Raw genomic sequence first — 17,414 nt, 5'->3', positions numbered from 1 at the left:
TCTCCCTCTCCCGTTCTGTCTGCCCTCTTTCTCAACGTGCAGACAAAGCCGGCGTTGTCTGCTAAAATGCTGTGTTGTGGGGACAGGCTTTGGGTCAGCACCTCATGGAATGCCTTGAAAACCATCTAGTGAGGGAGTGTGTTAATGTGCTGGTCTGTGCCCAGTCTGGTCTCCGGGACTCATCTAATGAGTCATTACAGAAGACACAGGCCCTGTGGTGATAGCATGTCGTGATCTGAGGGAGAAAACGTGGAAAGGATTGTAACTCTAAATTCTGACTAATTTATAGTTTGGGATTTCTGGGCTTGCGGTTTGTAGAAGCCAGCTACTGTATTGCAAACACACTGCTGCATATCTCTATTTCTTTCTAAAAATCATGTCTCTATCTCTTTGTTTCTCTGTTTCCATCTGTCTCTCCCACTCTAGGTTATAATATATCTGGACTGATCATCCAAAACCAAAAGGAATTAGCATTTCTGTCCGAATTACTTTATTGACTAACTTCAAGTCAGTGAACACAATTTACTGTGAGAGCGTGAAACAAGTGTGCACATTGCACTCTCATGTCACTGGGTATTTTGTTAATATTTTCCCTCTTGTGGGACTTAGTATATGCTTTCTTTACTGTGTTTCCAAGGGAGTCTAACTGAAGTCTTTATTACAGTGTTATACTTAGAGATCTGCCGTCAGGAGCTGCCAGTGTAGCCTGAAGCACCATTTAACTGCATGTGTGTTTTGCCAAAGCCTCCGGCATCATTGGCCTGGTTAGATTACAGTATTGATCTGCATCAAACTAACAACAGACAAACAAAGCATTGATCTTTTCCTTCTAAAATTGACAATAAAAGTTAGATTTCACAGCAATCTGAGGTGTGGTACAGTGGGGTGGAGTGTCTGCCAGCAGTGGGAGGGGCAGCTGCAAGTAAAGTGCACAACATTCAACCCCTCCAGCAGTCGCACTCAGCACCTCCTTCAGTAAGGACTCACCTTTCATTAGTTCACGTGGAGCTTTGTATTTAATTGTGTCTCATGGAGGGCAGGATCGCATGTGGACTGTGGATGGTCGTTTTTCTTTTGGGATGTGGGCAACTGTCGGCATTCAACCTGGACACCGAGAATGTCCTGCAGAAGAACGGAGATCCAGGCAGCTACTTCGGCTTCTCTCTCGCCATGCACTGGCAGCTTGCTCCTAAGGATAAGAGAATGTAAGAGCCACACTTTTTAAGGGGGGGGCATGTTTGGAGGCAGTTAACGCTAGCTACTTCTTAGCCGTCCTATCCCTGGAAACACGTCATTAAAATAACTTCTGTAACCATGTAATTAAAATGTCACATCAAAGTAGACGGATTGAAGTTTATTTTGGAGTGTTAGGAGCTGCTACGGGAGATGAAAACCCCTCTAAAAACACTTACAGACATCATTTAAGTTACCGTAAAAATGTCACGAGTTCAAAAATGATACGTAGTGTTTGAGCTCAGGTATTTCGCAGGTAGTTTCAAAGCATTGACACTTTTCACTAAGTTTCAGCAAACTATTTTTTCCTGCTTCTTAACAAAGTTTACTTTTGACACCTGTTGTAAATGTAACCATAGGCCGAACCATTGTTAGTCGTTGTTAGTCCCTCCTTCCAGGTTACTTATTTGAGAGATTTTATTGGACCACCACAGCAGGTTTTTGCACACGTGCACTTAACGGCGCGCGCCCACATTACATCACTACGCTCACATCTCTCTCTCTCTCTTTTGCTGATTTTATCCCACAGTGGTTTGAGGTGAGACAGAGTTTTGGGACCAAAACATCTCATTGAATCATTGTTGGCATTTTTATGGGCGTTGATTCAGAGGGGTTTGTCATTCTGCATAAAGGCTAACGGCCATTATATATACATCATCTGGTTTTAATAGCCTGAATATTAACTGACCTGAGATCAGAGCAGACACATACTTTAATCTTTAATTTGACTATATAATGGACCAGCCAGAAATAAATATACATGTTTGCCTGGGTTTGTGATTAAAGGACTTCAAATTGTTTTGCAGGCCCATAATCAGTGGTGGAGGAAGTATTCAGATTATAAATAGCAATACCATACTGTAAAAGTACTCAAGTAAAAGTCCTGTATTGAAACTTTAACATCAGTAAAAAATAAGTAACAATAAAAATGTACTTAAACTACCAAAAAAAAGATATCCATGGATTATTATTAATGCTGCGTGGATGTGTAAGTAGTATTTTAATGTTGTAGTCGATGTATACATGGTTAGAAATCTTAATCTAGAACAATGCATAATGTTTTATAACCACCATATGGTTTGTATATCAAATCTTAATTAAAATAAATAAAGTAACAATAACAGTTTAAGAACAGAGTTTAACTTTTGTGGAGGAAAATAAAAACTTTGAAAATGCTTAATTACTCTGTGACTTAATCATTTGAATATCTTCCAGTGGTTGCTGTGGTGACCCGTAGGCATTAGTTGTACAAACACATATGCTATGTGGAGCTTGAGTTTCGCCACATTTGTTGACCAATTGCAAGATAGAAAAGGCTGTGTATTAATCATTTCTGTGTGAACAGCACACATAGTCATCTATGATCAGATTTTGCTCCCCTCTAGAGGCACTCATGGTGTTGCTGGTACTGTAGCCTACTTTAAATGACATAATCTAAAAAAAGTGCATCTTGTACTGTATTAGGGACAGTGGTGGACTTCTACTACAGCTGCACACACACACACACACACACACGTATACTCACACGCAAACACGGTGCCAGTGTGTGTCCTAGTTTTAGGTCTAAATGAAAGACACATGGTGATCAGCACTAGACCAAAGCCCCCCTACTTCAGGTTGTAAAGTTAAATACAAGAAAAAAGAACATTAGAAAGTTAGATTCTGTGAATAATGTAGATTGAGTTGTCAGTGGACATGTTACCTGCTGAAACCATTAGGTTATTAATTCAATTGGCAGTAAATGTATCTGCACATTTTGATAATCCATTCATTATGTAATTATTTTCAAGCAAAAAATGACAAACACTTGCTTGTTCCAGATGTTTAAATGTGAAGATATGCTGGATTTTCTCCTTGTCTAAAACTGAATACTTTGAGTTTTAGACTGTTATACAAATACAATTAGTTTTTTGATAAAGCAATTGTGGATTTTCAGTTTTCAGTGGGTTTATGTGTCGTGATACAGAGCAATTTGCCCTAAATCTGTTGTCAAAGTACAATTCTAAAACTGAGAAGCTTGAACCTTCAGCAGGAAATCCGTGTTACATTATAACACAAGTTTGAATGTGTGTGTGCATGGTGGAGCAGGAAGCCATGTTTGTTTTTGCAAGTGACGGTGCTCATACTGCTGTTATAGAGGTGGAATGTGCTCTCACTGTGGACTCTGTATTTGTGTATGCACATGCATTTGTGTGCTGCCTGTGTATGCATGTGTGTGTGAGTGCTTGTTTGGTGTGTATTAATGGTGCTGATGCATGCTGTGGCTGAGCACTGAGGCGTTGCCTTGTTGTCAGTCACTTGGAAGAGTGTCAGAGAGCGCAGTGTGCTGCTTGATACATTTCTAACCTGAGGCAAAATAAAGTAGAAAAGAGGTTATGTGCTGACGGTGATTTAGACCAACGCACATTGCAACATCATGTGTGCTGAAGTAAATGTTGGCGTGTTTCTGCTTGTGTGCCCCCCTATGTGTCTCTCACTGCTGCGTGTGCACAGTGAGTCACAATCCTTTGCCAGCCATGCACGCCAACTTTAATTCAGTCTTATTTATTCCAGCATCGCTCATTCATGCCCCACGGGGATGAGTGTTACATGTACCTGCAAGAGAGGGCAGGAGCTGATGGGTTTGTGTATGTGCACGTGTCAGTGTGTGTGTGTGTGTGTGTGTGTGTGTGTGTGTGTGTGTGTCTGCGTGCGTGCGTGTTGCATTCCATGGTTGGTCATAATTGCCAGAAGGAGCTGTCTGTATAATAAAATCAAGAGCAAAATGCATGAGCGGGGAGAGGAGGGAGGAACAGACCAAGTGAGAGGTTAGAGAAGTTTAAGAGCCTGGATCAAATGTGAGAAATGTGTGGGAGAAAGTGTGTGTGGTTGTGTGTGTGTGTGTGTGTGTGTGTGTTTCTGAGAAATAAAACTTGCTCTTGAGAAATGTAGATGTAGCTAAAGTAAAGGATATAGGGACACACCGTGGGAAACAGGAAGTAAGACATGCTGGCATGTTAAATAGTAATGTCACATGCTGTGTCTACATTCTAGAAACGATAGAGTAGACAATAGGAAAACTATAGAGTTTAAGTCAACTGTTTGTGTGAGTGTATATTGCCTGTATATGAGAGTAGGATTTAGTCCTTCCCCCTCCGCCCTTCCCCTCAGGTTATCTGAGGATATCCAACATCAAAGAGAGAGAAAAGAAGTGAGGAAAAGTGAGAGGTGATGACTGGAAGAATGCTGAGAGGAACATGAATCAGATTTACATCTGGGCACCAAATATCAGCTGTTATTCAGACTCAGCGGGCTAGATCCTGGCAGACATATGGAGAGAGAAGTTGGGTAACACACAACACAAACCTCTAGATCTGCAACCCATTTGGATGTCTAGTTGACTGGGTGCCGCTAGCTGTCGCTAAGCAACGGGATGTGCCTTAGAACAGTCGGCAGCCAATTTACTGCTGTGGAAAAAAACTCACATCTCTCAATGGGATGTCTCTCTGATGGTCACTCTTACTGTATGTGTGAGTGCCACTGCCAGTACACACACACACACACACACACACACACACACACACACGCACACACTATCTCCCTCTTTCTGTTTGTCTTTGTCCTTCCTGTAGTGTAGACTAAGCCTGTGTGTTTGGGGCTTCCTCTGCTGTTGGTGAATGTTTAGATAAACAGCTGGGTCACAGCAGGTTAACCTTATCACAATAACACACAAAGTAATGTGTAGCGTAAAGATAATACGTGTCGATTGAGATTAGTCTCCAATTCAGATTCTCGAACAAGGCTTTTTATAATGCAAAGACTTTCTGCTGTCAAAATTATTCTGCTTTTAAATACGCTGCCCCTTCTCCCTGGAATAGTGAACAGAAGGACGTGGGATTGTCAGATCTCATTACTTGGGGGAATTTAAGTCAATTTTAGAGGATAGAGAAAATAGCACTCTTGGTCAATGTGCGTGCTCTTAAACTCACTGAAATCATTTGTTCAAATCTGAAATGATACCTGTTTTATGCATTATAACAGGTAGTATCGCATATTACCTGGATATTGTGCTTCTTCTTTTGTACTAGTGTGTGATCGTTGCATTTGTCTGCTTGTATTGTTGTAACAATGCTCATGCTGCCCTCTTGGCAAGGTCGAAATGTAAAACTCAATGAGACCAATAAATTATTTATACCTACCACACACACACACACACACACACACACACACACACACACACACACACACTAAACGAGACACAGAACATATATCACAATGTGATTGTGTAGAATTAGGAGCTACAGTAGCCATCAATGCAGCAGAAACTCCAGACCCAGTGAACCCATTTCCCAAAGTCCAAAGTGTCTGCAGAGCTCTTTCCCTCCATTCTCCTGTCTTCCCGTGTCTCTGAGGATTATGATCGTGGAGATGTGCCCTCCTGGGAGTTCACTGTAAGTCACGCACCTTTTTGAAGTGATAACTCAATTGAATCAGACTCGTCTTTGATGGACAAGCACTCGGTGTGAAAATATGTTTTCAGTTCGGTATGGTAGTGCAGGTTAAGGTGGAGAGTTGAATTCTGTGTCAAGTGTCATTCTCTCCCTTAGTGGTTCAAAACAAAGAGACAGGATTGGACACGTACTTGGTGGGCTAACGGCACAAATTATAGTGCTCTGGAATTTGAAACAAAGCCAAACCAATCCAGTAGTTTAAATGGGATAAACAGTTTGTGAGTTTGTTTCCATTGCGATGACATAAGAGAAATGTCTTCATACTTTATTTCCTGTAAAACTCATTTAAATCCATCTCATATCGACAGCACTATAAGACTGTGGACAATTATAATAAGGCATAGTTTTGTATGTCATTTAAATAGATTTATTGTCGTTTGCTAATCCCCGTCACGCCTGCTGAAGTCAATGATCACGATGATTTACGCTGTTACGCTTTATATTTTGACATCTTCTCCCACATGCAGTTAGTGTTTGCAGTGTTGACGAGCGAGGTCTACGCTGCAAACATGCTGATCACATTACCCTCAGCTCTTTACTCTGACTGTACTATATGTCTCTGTTGATTCCTTCCCAGATGGTGAGCGTATCGGAGAATGCTTTGTGTTCCAGATTAAAATGGCTTTGCGTAATCTCATCTGGTGAAGACAGTATGCTGTGCAGCATTAACTCTGGAGGTCATCAGACAAACAAAGCAAGCCAGAGAGAGCATACAGGGAGAGAGAGAGAGAAATATGTGTGCATTGACACAAGTGTAAACCTCCACAAAGCATCAGTTGAAAGGATGTCGTCCTTGAATTGTTTGATTTACTCTGTAAGAAACCCAGGGAACTGGATGCCCATCGTCAAGACTTGGGTGTGGCATTTGCCCTTGTCCTTGGTCCACAATGGCGGCCTCTGTGTGTGTGTGTGTGTGTGTGTGTGTGTGTGTGTGTGTGTGTGTGTGTGTGTGTGTGTGTGTGTATGTGTGTGTGTGTGTGAGAGAGATAGAAAGCCTGGCTCAATCAACCACAGCAGGCATTTGAAAGGGGTCTTTGACTCAGTTGGAGCGTGAGGAAATGGAACATCAGTTTCGTGGCGGATGTGTATGTTTGTGTGTGTGAATATGACTGCTGTGTGATACAGTAGACTGGAATGTGTGATAATATAATGTGCAAGTGGAAGAAATGCCAGAATGCTTCTTAATCTGGGAGCTAGACAAAAAGAAGTGTCTCTGCTTACAATGTGCAGTTGATTGAGCTGCATATGTTTTAACGCAGAGATTCTCAATTTTGAATCCCTTACAAGATAGGAAATATACCAGTATCATGGGACCCCCCTCATGTATGTCCCTTAGAGTCATTTGATGCAGCACCATTTTGTGCACTTCTTTTGTCTTAGTTATGTAAAATAACAACCCAAAACAAATGTATTAGAAAGATATTAGACATAATATAGATATTATAATAATAACAAGAAATGCATTACACATTGCTTTACAATAAGGAAGAATAGAAACACAATGAACACAAAGGTAAGATTAATAATAAGATTAAACATGTATTAAACTAATTTTCAGATTCTAAGAGTTATATATTTGTTAGATTAGAATGTAATCTATGAACTATTATAGATCACAAATAGTATTTGTAGAACTATAAAGCCTTTTGTAAAGAAATGAATAAAATAGTATTGGTAATTTAAATAAATGAATCTGAAAAACTGTTCCACGGACCCCACTTTGAGAATCACTGGTTTGACGGAGTCATTTGTGTGTCTGTTGCAGGCTGCTGGTCGGTGCCCCGAGAGCAAAAGCCCTGAGGGGTCAAACATCTAAGGTGACAGGAGGACTGTACAACTGTGACATGACCTCTTCCTCAAGTAGTTGCAACAGAGTGCTCTTTGATGACAACGGTAAGATATGCACCTGTGCATTTCTCCACTACGATTTAGGCTACCCCCCCCCAACACACTAAATATTTGAGTCACATTATCCGCTTTCTGTCTATTTGTGTCTCTGTGTAGAGGATAAAAAGAAAGAAAGCAAAGAGAACCAGTGGATGGGAGTGTCAGTCAGCAGTCAGGGGCCAGGAGGCAAGGTTATGGTAAGACATGTGTCTCATGTGTGTGTTTGTATCTGACCACGAATTTATCTATTTTATTACCAACTCAGAGCTCTTAATCAGTAAGTCAATCAAAAGAAAATGTATCAGCAACTATTCTGATAATTGGTTAATCGTTTCAGTCATTTGTCGCCCCCCCCTTTCAAAAATATTGTTTCCAGAGCCCCTGGGGGGGGGGGCGCTACCGCCCCCGCTTAGAACCCCTGCTCTAAATTAAGCAGACAAAAAAAAAAGATCGCTGAATTTAAGATTCTTTTCATTGTCGATTAATCTGAAGATAATTTTTTAGATCAATCACTTGTATCAAATGGTCAAAGAACAAAGATCTACTTCCCAGAGCCTGAGATGACATCATCGAAATTTCTTGTTTTGTCCAACCAACATTTCAAAACTAAATTCTTTCAATTTACAATTATTTAAAACAGAAAAAAGCAGCAAGTTTTTCATTTTCGCTTTATAAATAACTGGCTTAAACAATGGATATCTACAAAATATCAAATATACCCGTATTTGGTTTATCTGGCTTTGGGGATACTTAAGGTGAAATTTTAACGGGAATTTGTGAATTACAATGGCATCCAAACTCTAAACTGCCATTTCAACATCACCATTTTCTCATTAAACAACATTAAATCAACTTTGCCGTATGTTTCTGTTTCCCTCGTAGACCTGTGCCCATCGCTACCAGCGGCGGAACAATGTGGGCACAAACATCGAGTCCCGTGACATTATCGGTCGCTGCTACGTGATGAGTCAGTCTTTGACTATCAATCCCTCGTCCAATGAAGAAGGAGATAGCTGGCATTTCTGTGATAGCCGGCCCAGAGGCCACGAGATGTTTGGCTCCTGCCAGCAGGGCATCTCTGCCATTTTCGACAAGGACTACCACTACCTCATCTTTGGGGCTCCTGGAGCGTACAACTGGAAAGGTAGTCTAATGTGTGTGTGTGTGTGTGTGTGTGTGTGTGTGTGTCAATAAAATCGAAGAAAAGACGGACCGACTAGGGTTGGGCAATACGATAAAATTTTCCAACTGGACACTGTCATTCCAATTTAGTTATGAGTTTTGTATCTTTTTATTGCAAGCCAGATCTCTCCCGTCCTAACCTGCCCTCCTCTTCTCCCCAGGTATGGTACGCTTGGAACAAAAGAACGAAACTTTTCTGGAGATGGACATCTATGACGACGGTCCTTTTGAAGTGGGAGATGAGGACCAAAAGAACCCTGACCTGGTACCTGCTCCTGACAACAGCTACCTGGGTAAGACACTGCTCGCTCTCTTCATCCATTCATTCTTACAACATCCCTTCAGTCGCTCCATCGTCAGGTACCTAACTACCTCTGACTATGTAAGCAAGCATTCCTTTGTCTCCCAGGCTTCTCTCTGGACTCGGGGAAGAGTCTGACCAAGAAGGGTCAGTTGACGGTGGTGGCAGGAGCTCCAAGAGCGAACCACAGTGGAGCGGTGGTGCTGCTGAAGAAAGGCGCGGAAACCACTAGCATCATGCTAGAAGAGTTCACCCTGGAAGGGGAAGGACTGGCCTCGTCTTTCGGCTACGATCTGGCTGTGCTGGATCTCAATGGGGACGGGTGAGTGACGCAGGGTGATGCACACAACCTGTTACTATCGCTATTACTGTATACTCACAAAGAAGCGTTGCCCTTGTTTGTTAGTTGGCAGGACATAGTGGTGGGAGCACCTCAGTACTTTGAAAAGGACGGGGAAATCGGAGGAGCTGTCTACGTCTACATCAACAAAGCTGGAAAGTGGAACAAAGTCATGCCCATCAGAATAGACGGACCCAAGAACTCCATGTTTGGCCTGGCTGTGGCAAACCTCGGAGACATAAATCAGGATGGTTACCATGGTGAGCTGCAAGGCTAAAATAGAAAAGTACTAATATGCATGATATTGAGGAAGAATTAAATATATGTACCTGTATAACCACACTTGTCGTTCTTGCCGTCAGATTTTGCAGTGGGAGCTCCACATGAGGGTGCAGGGAATGTTTACATCTACCACGGAGCAGCCACAGATCTCACCTTTAAAAAAGCTGCACAGGTATATATTATATTATATATATATATATATATATATTATATGCACTAAATACAAGTTGTATCATTATAAGTCCACAGTGAATAGTGTCCATAGTTATAGAATTGCGCCACCAAAAAGTAGCAGGTTGTGTTAAGAGTATGTTAAGATCTCCTCCGCTGCGTTTTACTACCAGGGACAGCGGCGCGCACACACACACACAGACCCACACACCCTTTACCCACAGCAAACGGCAACATCCTTCTCAGAATACCAATAATAATTGGTATTAACCAATTATTATTGGTAATAATAACCAAATAATTCATGTTGATGCATAATGAATAATGTTGGACTACTATTCCTTATTTCATGGACTATTTGTGATTTGTTTTAGGGTAATGCATATAATAATAATAATAATAATAATAATAATAATAATAATAATAATAATAATAAAGAAACGCTGCATTTATATACGGATTTGAACGTCAATTACCATGGCAACGGTCAAAGCTTTGAAGCATTCGGGTCAGCCTTAATACATACTGTACATTAAGTGGCTGTTTCTTTCGCTTTAGGTTCTGTCCGGCCAGCCCGGAGTGGAGATGTTTGGCTACTCTTTGGCAGGAAACATGGACCTAGATAGGAACTCCTACCCTGACCTGGCTGTCGGGTCCCTCTCTGACTCCGTCTTTGTCTACAAGTGAGTAAACTGGCACATTTGTCTCACTGTTCGTCTCTGATCACGGTTACAGACTTGCTCACTTGAGTTCTGTCCTCCTCAGAGCCCGTCCAGTTATTAACATCAAGAAGAAAATCACGTTCTCACCGAAGGAAATCGACCTAACCAAGAAGAACTGTGACGGCAGCTCCTGGTACGTGTGTTTGTTTTGTTGCAGCAAGTGCTTCTCGACATTCAAGAATCTGAGGAAAAGCTGTTTAACACTATGCCAGTACTGTGTTTGATTGTGGATAAACTGCATTGTGTCTCCAGCTTGGAAGTTAAGGCGTGCTTTACCTACACTGCCAACCCCAAGAGCTACTCTCCCAGACTGAGTAAGCTGAGCTATCTTTTTCTTTACAAAGCAACATGTCGACTTCATTGTGTTTTTGGTTCTTATTATCAGAGATTCAACAGCAAGAAACCACACTTCACGTCATTCTGTATCCTCCTCTGTCTCCGTCCCATCTAGCGGTGGCGTACTCCATCATGGTGGACGCTGAATACAAAAAGATCGGTCTTAATCCCAGGGCAAAATTCTCAGGGGAGTCTGAGAAAAACTACGAGTCCAAAGGAATCATCACCATGGACAGCAAAGGAGCAGAAAAGTGCATTACGCGTCAGCTTGTCATGCAGGTTGTGACTCTCTCTGGACATTTCTTTCTCCCCTCTTGATCAAGTGCACTGTGGGTGGTGAGTAATTTGTGTCATTCTACAGGAAAATATTCGAGACAAGCTGAACGGGATCCTCATCGATGTGTCCGTGGAAATCCAGAACAGCAACCGTAAACGCAGACAGAGCTCAACTACTGAAGTACCACCTGTCCTGGACGCCAAAGTGCCATCGACCATTCGATCTGAGGTGCGTATGCATGAAAGATAGATTTTACAGACGTGCAGTAGATTTGATGTTCCCACTGTATCTATGTAATCTAAAACTGTATTTGCTTTTAGGTGAATTTCCTGAAGGAAGGTTGTGGCGCAGACAATATTTGTGAGAGCAACTTGCAGTTAGAGTATCGCTTCGGCCACAGGACAACTGACGAAGACACGTTCACTCCATTACCAAAGTAAGAGGATACACACACACACACACACACACACACACGTTTTTGCAAGAGCATCAAGTCTATTACTTCCGTGGCATATAGACTCATAACTTTTGTCCGGACAAAGGGTGGGCGACTTTCCGCTGATCTCGCTCAGCGACCAGAAGGAGATCGCGTTGGAGGTCAAAGTATCCAATCAAAAAGGAGATGATGCGCACGAAGCGTCAGTGCTCGCCACACTCCCACGCTCCCTTACCTACTCTGCTTACCGCTCTACACAGAATGTGAGTCTCTCTTTCGCACACACACACACACACACACACACACACACACACACACACACACACACACACACAATCCAAAGTGGTTCTGATTGATACTTGTTTTTGATTTCAGGAGATCGTCTGTATAGCCAATAAAGACGGTTCGAACGCCAAATGTGACCTTGGAAACCCGTTCAGAGGCAACTCAGAGGTGAGAGGAAGTCACTTTTTTTGGACAATCCTCTGCACAAGTGGCACTTGTTGGTACTTATATAATGTTTCGGTGTTTTTTTGCATATAGACGACCTTCTATATTATCCTGAGTACATTAGGCATCTCTCTCAACACTACCGAACTAGAGATTGATCTTCAGCTAAATACGTAAGTAAATCTAAGCTTGCAATACTATCAAGTGAATAAATAATACTACAGATACAGCGGTACGCTCCTGGACCGTAATGCACTTACCTTAAATATGCAATAATATTTGTAGTACATAAGGAGTTTCTGACTTGCCGCATGTGTAACCTCTGATCCGACAGGACAAGCAACCAGGACAAAATGGCCCCTATTAAAGCAAAGGCAAAGGTGGCTATCAGTTTGCGGCTGTCTATATCAGGGTAAGAAACACAAACATACAGCTCATATCCAATAAGACACAAGAATGCACAGAATCATGCTACTAACTGCGCCACTCCGTCTCTCCAGACAAGCCAAGCCGTCCCAGGTCTACTTTACAGGAAAGGTGAAAGGGGAGACGGCCATGAAGACTGAAAGTGACATTGGCAGTGCCCTCATACACCAGTTCAGAGTGAGTACAGAACACCTACTAGATCCGAAGTCATTTCTATTTCACTAGTCCTGTTTCCATTCAATTGTCAAGCGAATTTTAAGCTAACTTTTGAAATGTCGGAAAAAAGAAATGCAAATTAATTAGATGTTGGCGGTATAGGCTACGTTTTACGCATAGCTGTAATAAACAGAGTAGAAGAAGGAGAGGTTGAGAACCGGAAAAGAAACAAGTCGACTTGGTCATCTAATCAATCTACAAGAGAAAAATGGAGAGAGCTCTTTAGGAATTTGTTTCAATTGTTCTTTCATGTTAGCTAGTATTGGCAATGTTTCATGCTGTCGGGAGACAAAGACAAATCAATGCAATGATTCTAATGCTTGAGCATGGGCCGCCGACAGCAGAAACAGCTGGTGAGTCTTGAGTTAAATGTTCGCTACGTCCAAACTTACAAGGTGTTATTATATCCCACTTAGCGCATCAACTCATTTTCGACAAAAAGGTAAATACCACCTCAAGCCAGCGTAAATGCTTTTTTTGTGCAATTGAGGAAGTTTTATCAAATCTTGTCATTTCTATACAGCTTTTCTAATGCAATTCTTCAAAAGGCGCACAAACGTTTATGGAAACACAGCTACTGACATGTTTAATACTCCAGGATTCTGCATGTATATGTGCTTTAGTCAGATAAATCGTATTATATTATCTAATGTAGGCCACTGATCCCGTCTTGATTTACAGATAATCAATCTGGGAAAGCACTTGAAAAAATTTGGCACCGCCACCCTTAACATCGACTGGCCAAAAAACACAGCGAATGAGAAGTGGCTGCTCTACCTGATGGAGATCAGCTCCACTGGAGTGGAACAAATGGAGTGCACTCCTAAAGGGGAGGTCAACACCATTTCCGTGGTAGGTGAAAACATCGCCACTGCTATTTATTTTTAAACAGCAGTAGAAGTATGTGCTTTTAGATGTATATTTATTTCATCAAATAAAAAATGTTAATGTGCTTTTTCTTCTCTGCTTTAAGGAGCCAAGTAAAACCAGGAACAGAAGAGCAGTAGAAGAAATCCCAGGAAGTGACAAGGGCACTATTTCACGTTTACTTGACAAGAAGAAATTGATAACTCTGGTAACACTACCCTTCCAAGTTCTATTCTTTGGTTTATATTAATAGATTGTATTTACATTTGCAAATAGTACAAGGGGAATCCCATGGTAATGTTGTACTGTGTCTTTGTTGACAGTCCTGTGAAAAAGGGGCCAAATGTGTGAGGATAACATGCCCCCTGCAGGGCCTGGACAGTAATGCAGTCATCACTCTCAACTCTCGCCTCTGGAACAGCACCTTCATAGAGGTAACGAAACTGACTGCAGGAGACATTAAGTGTTTTTACTCAACTTTTATGTCAGCAACTTAATAATATTGAGAATCAGCATCACTACCCTGATAGTCTCAAATGATAACATATTGTATATAAACATTTTTAATAATTCAAACGTTGTTCTCACCTAATAAAATGTTTGTTTTTTTAGTAGTCTCATGTTTGGGATGTTAAAGTTACTTACTTACTTACTAAAATAAACACTAAAACTAATGCGCAAACACAAAGGATTTAGAAATATGAGTTGAATTACGAATTTATTATTAATTATCAACTTATAACTTAATAATTCAATTGAAATGTAATTTCATTATAGAGCTGCATTACGTTTTCACCAGACGTCCTTTTGAAAACTTAGCCATCATTTCCATAAATGATCATTAACAATCACATTCAATCACTAAAATCATTTTATAAATGAGGGTGCTCATTAGAAAATCTCTTTGCAGAGTTTAATGGAGGAATGTATTGGTTTAACTCTTACCTTTTTTTAATCTAAATTTGATCTTCTTTCTCTTCAACAGGATTTTTCTGACTTCCATCATGTGGAGGTGAAAGTGAAGGCTCATCTGAGTGTCGACAGCAAAGCAAAGAACATAATACTGGAACATGCGGAGACACTTGTAATTAAACACAACAGAAAAAAGTATTTCAATATGTGACAGTACTAAGAAAGGGAAATGATCATTTATTACATGTAATGTCAGTTTTATACAACATGCCTTAAAGGGATAGTTTGAATGTTTTGAAGTGGGATTGTATGAGGTACTTATTCATGGTCAGTATATTACCTACAATACCGGCACAGGAGCAAAGCCGTTCTCTATTCTCTCTTCAAAGCCACCAGACTCTCTTGAGAAAAAAGTAATTTCACCTCGCAGAACACGGTGTTGCTGGTCTACCGCTGCCTCAATCGGTTAGTTAGTGTTATTGTGTGACTTGGGTGAATCCGAATTCACCAAAATCACACAACGACACAAAACACACTAACCGATCAAGGCAGCGGTAGAGCAGCAACTCCCCGTGCTCTGCAAGGTAAAGTGAGTCTGATGGCTCTGGCCTGAGCATTGATGGATATAGCAGCTTCAGTTCCCCATCAGAAAGGGCTGTCTGACGGGAAGGTAAAGCGGTGACAATATTCTTAATATAGTGTCCTTTTTGGGCGCCCCGGTAGCTCACCCGGTAGTGCAGGTGACCCATATACAGTTCTTGTCACAGTGGACCATGATTCGAGTCCGACCTGTGGCCATTTGCTGCATGTCTTCCCCTTCTCTCCCCCTGTCCTAACCTCTCATCTTCATTATCATTAAAGGCATGAAAATCCCCCAAAATTACTTTCAAAATATATGTAGTGTCCTTTTAAATGCTGATGTCAGTGTAACGCATAAACATTAAAAACCTGAGCTTGTGTACTATATAATTAGAAAGAATGAAAATACATTTAGAAGTGTAGTTAACACTGATCCAGAGATGTCAATGCTGATGTTCTGCGACTGTATTGTGTTCCCCAGGTGAGTCTGACTGTGTTCCCAGAGAGGCGTGAAGCCCAGTCCGGCGGAGCGCCGTGGTGGATCATTGTGCTGTCCATCCTGTTCGGGCTGTTGTGGTTGGCCCTGTTGGCTTTCCTTCTGTGGAAGGTAACACTGAAGAACAGACCCCGCTCATAAAAACACATACAGCACACTTACATTTTGAAGACCCAGCAGTCTATAAAGCACAATTTGCAGACCAACTTTAGGTATCCATAACAGCAATTACATACATGTTCTAACAATGTTCCTCTCCTCAGTGTGTCTTTGAGAAAAAGAGTAAAGAGGACCCGTCAGAAAAAGAGAGACTGACAAATGCATAAAAAAGGGAAAGGGTAACATTACCCGGCCTGCCATGAATGAGTGAAACTTTCTCTCTCGCTCCTTTTTTTGCTACAAAAGCATTGCTTCCTGGTATTAGGCAAGCGGTGTGATATGAATGCTGTTATAAAAGCTATTTCTGCAAAGCATTAATGCCTCATAGATTTCCACACATGATTATGTGTGGATCATTACAGTTTTACCTGCATGGCCAGGGGAGGTGATGGCTGATGAGCAATGACTGAGGAACTACACCATTGGGGCTGATTTGCATCTCTTTGATTTTCTCTCTTCCTCTATTTCCACTTTGTTTTGTCGCCATCGCACATGCAGTGCTCGGTCTAAAGGTTTCTTTCTCTACTTTTAAGAAAACGGGGAAAACATGTTTTCTTTAAGGAGATCAGTTGGCTTGTTTGCACCTCTTAACGGATTTACTGCATCTTGGCTCTCGCCTGTCAAACAGACTGATGACATTAAATGTCTCATCAACCCTCTTTGCTTTCTCTGAATGTGAATCTGAAAATAGCATCCCCCCCCCCCAAGAAACAAAATAGTTATTCTGTTTTTTCCCTTTCTTCTCTGCAGTGTGGCTTTTTTAAGCGTACCAAATATGAAGACAAGGTTCCAAGTTACAACGCTGTTCGGATAAAACGGGAGGAGATAAACCCAGTGAGTAGTAACTGGGAAAACCTGGAAAAGAAGCCCTGGATGACAACCTGGCATGACAAAGAACATTATTCTTAACAGTGAGATCTGACTTCACATAGATTTCCTGTCGCTTACTGATGAAATCCCAAATTCAAAGATTTTTCCTGCCTTGTCTTTGCACAGTGTGGACTGTAAATATCAACAAAGTAAATCATGTTAAAAAAACTTTTGTAGGACTACATTCTTGATCAAATATTCTGCTTCAGAGGCTGATTTGATCTTTGATAAAGTCTGTATGAATCACTGGAAGAAGAGTTGCAGTGTGGGAGATTGTCCTTCACAACTACTGTCTGTCACAGCTTTGTTTTGTACATTTACTACATTCAGTGTTGACTGGGGAGGGAGAGAGGGTGGGAGGCTTACTAGATTCTTTTTGTAATTTTTTGTAATTGTTTGCAGAATTGTTTTGTATTTATTCTTTGTGAGGAGTACTTTATGTTACGTGCCCTACAGGGCAAAGAGTCACTTGATGCATAGACCAGTGACTTAAAAAACCTTTCCCCAATTTAAAAGAGCATTCTTTAAAATCATTACTTCAATTATGGATAAACTGCAAATTATCCAAAAGTGTCCAGTACTCGGTTTTTAGATATACGACCAAGCTTCTGCAAAATTCACCTTTTATTCACTGGCTGTAAAATAGGAAGAGAGTGAACAAAGAGTTTCTTGAATAAAACTTTTTAAATGTTGTTATATCCATGTGTTCTGTGTGTGATTATTCCAAGGCCGAATGAATGAGTTCAAAGCAAAAGGAATAGGTTTAAAATGTTATTTATTAA

The 17,414-nt window shown here is 41.1% G+C and overlaps 1 protein-coding gene across 1 annotated transcript; it reads left to right on the top strand.

The window, feature by feature from the left end:
* Nucleotides 1–972: 972 nt before the first annotated feature.
* Nucleotides 973–16,954, top strand: LOC115022535 (integrin alpha-6-like). Its single transcript, XM_029453546.1, has 25 exons — nt 973–1,205; nt 7,489–7,616; nt 7,728–7,807; nt 8,493–8,754; nt 8,954–9,085; nt 9,202–9,415; nt 9,500–9,693; nt 9,796–9,887; nt 10,445–10,569; nt 10,652–10,741; nt 10,861–10,922; nt 11,060–11,223; nt 11,306–11,449; nt 11,542–11,657; nt 11,764–11,920; nt 12,033–12,110; nt 12,201–12,280; nt 12,442–12,519; nt 12,608–12,710; nt 13,431–13,601; nt 13,723–13,824; nt 13,940–14,050; nt 14,602–14,700; nt 15,589–15,714; nt 16,513–16,954. Exons 1-25 carry the CDS (start codon nt 1,030–1,032, stop codon nt 16,669–16,671), a joined length of 3,243 nt encoding a protein of 1,080 aa, XP_029309406.1. The 5' UTR covers nt 973–1,029; the 3' UTR covers nt 16,672–16,954.
* The last annotated feature ends 460 nt before the right edge of the window (nt 16,955–17,414 follow it).

The sequence above is a fragment of the Cottoperca gobio genome, chromosome 17, assembly GCF_900634415.1.
Source record: "Cottoperca gobio chromosome 17, fCotGob3.1, whole genome shotgun sequence".
NCBI lineage: Eukaryota > Metazoa > Chordata > Actinopteri > Perciformes > Bovichtidae > Cottoperca > Cottoperca gobio.
Note: the sequence above shows the minus strand (reverse complement) of the source record. Positions and strands in the feature narration are given on the sequence as shown.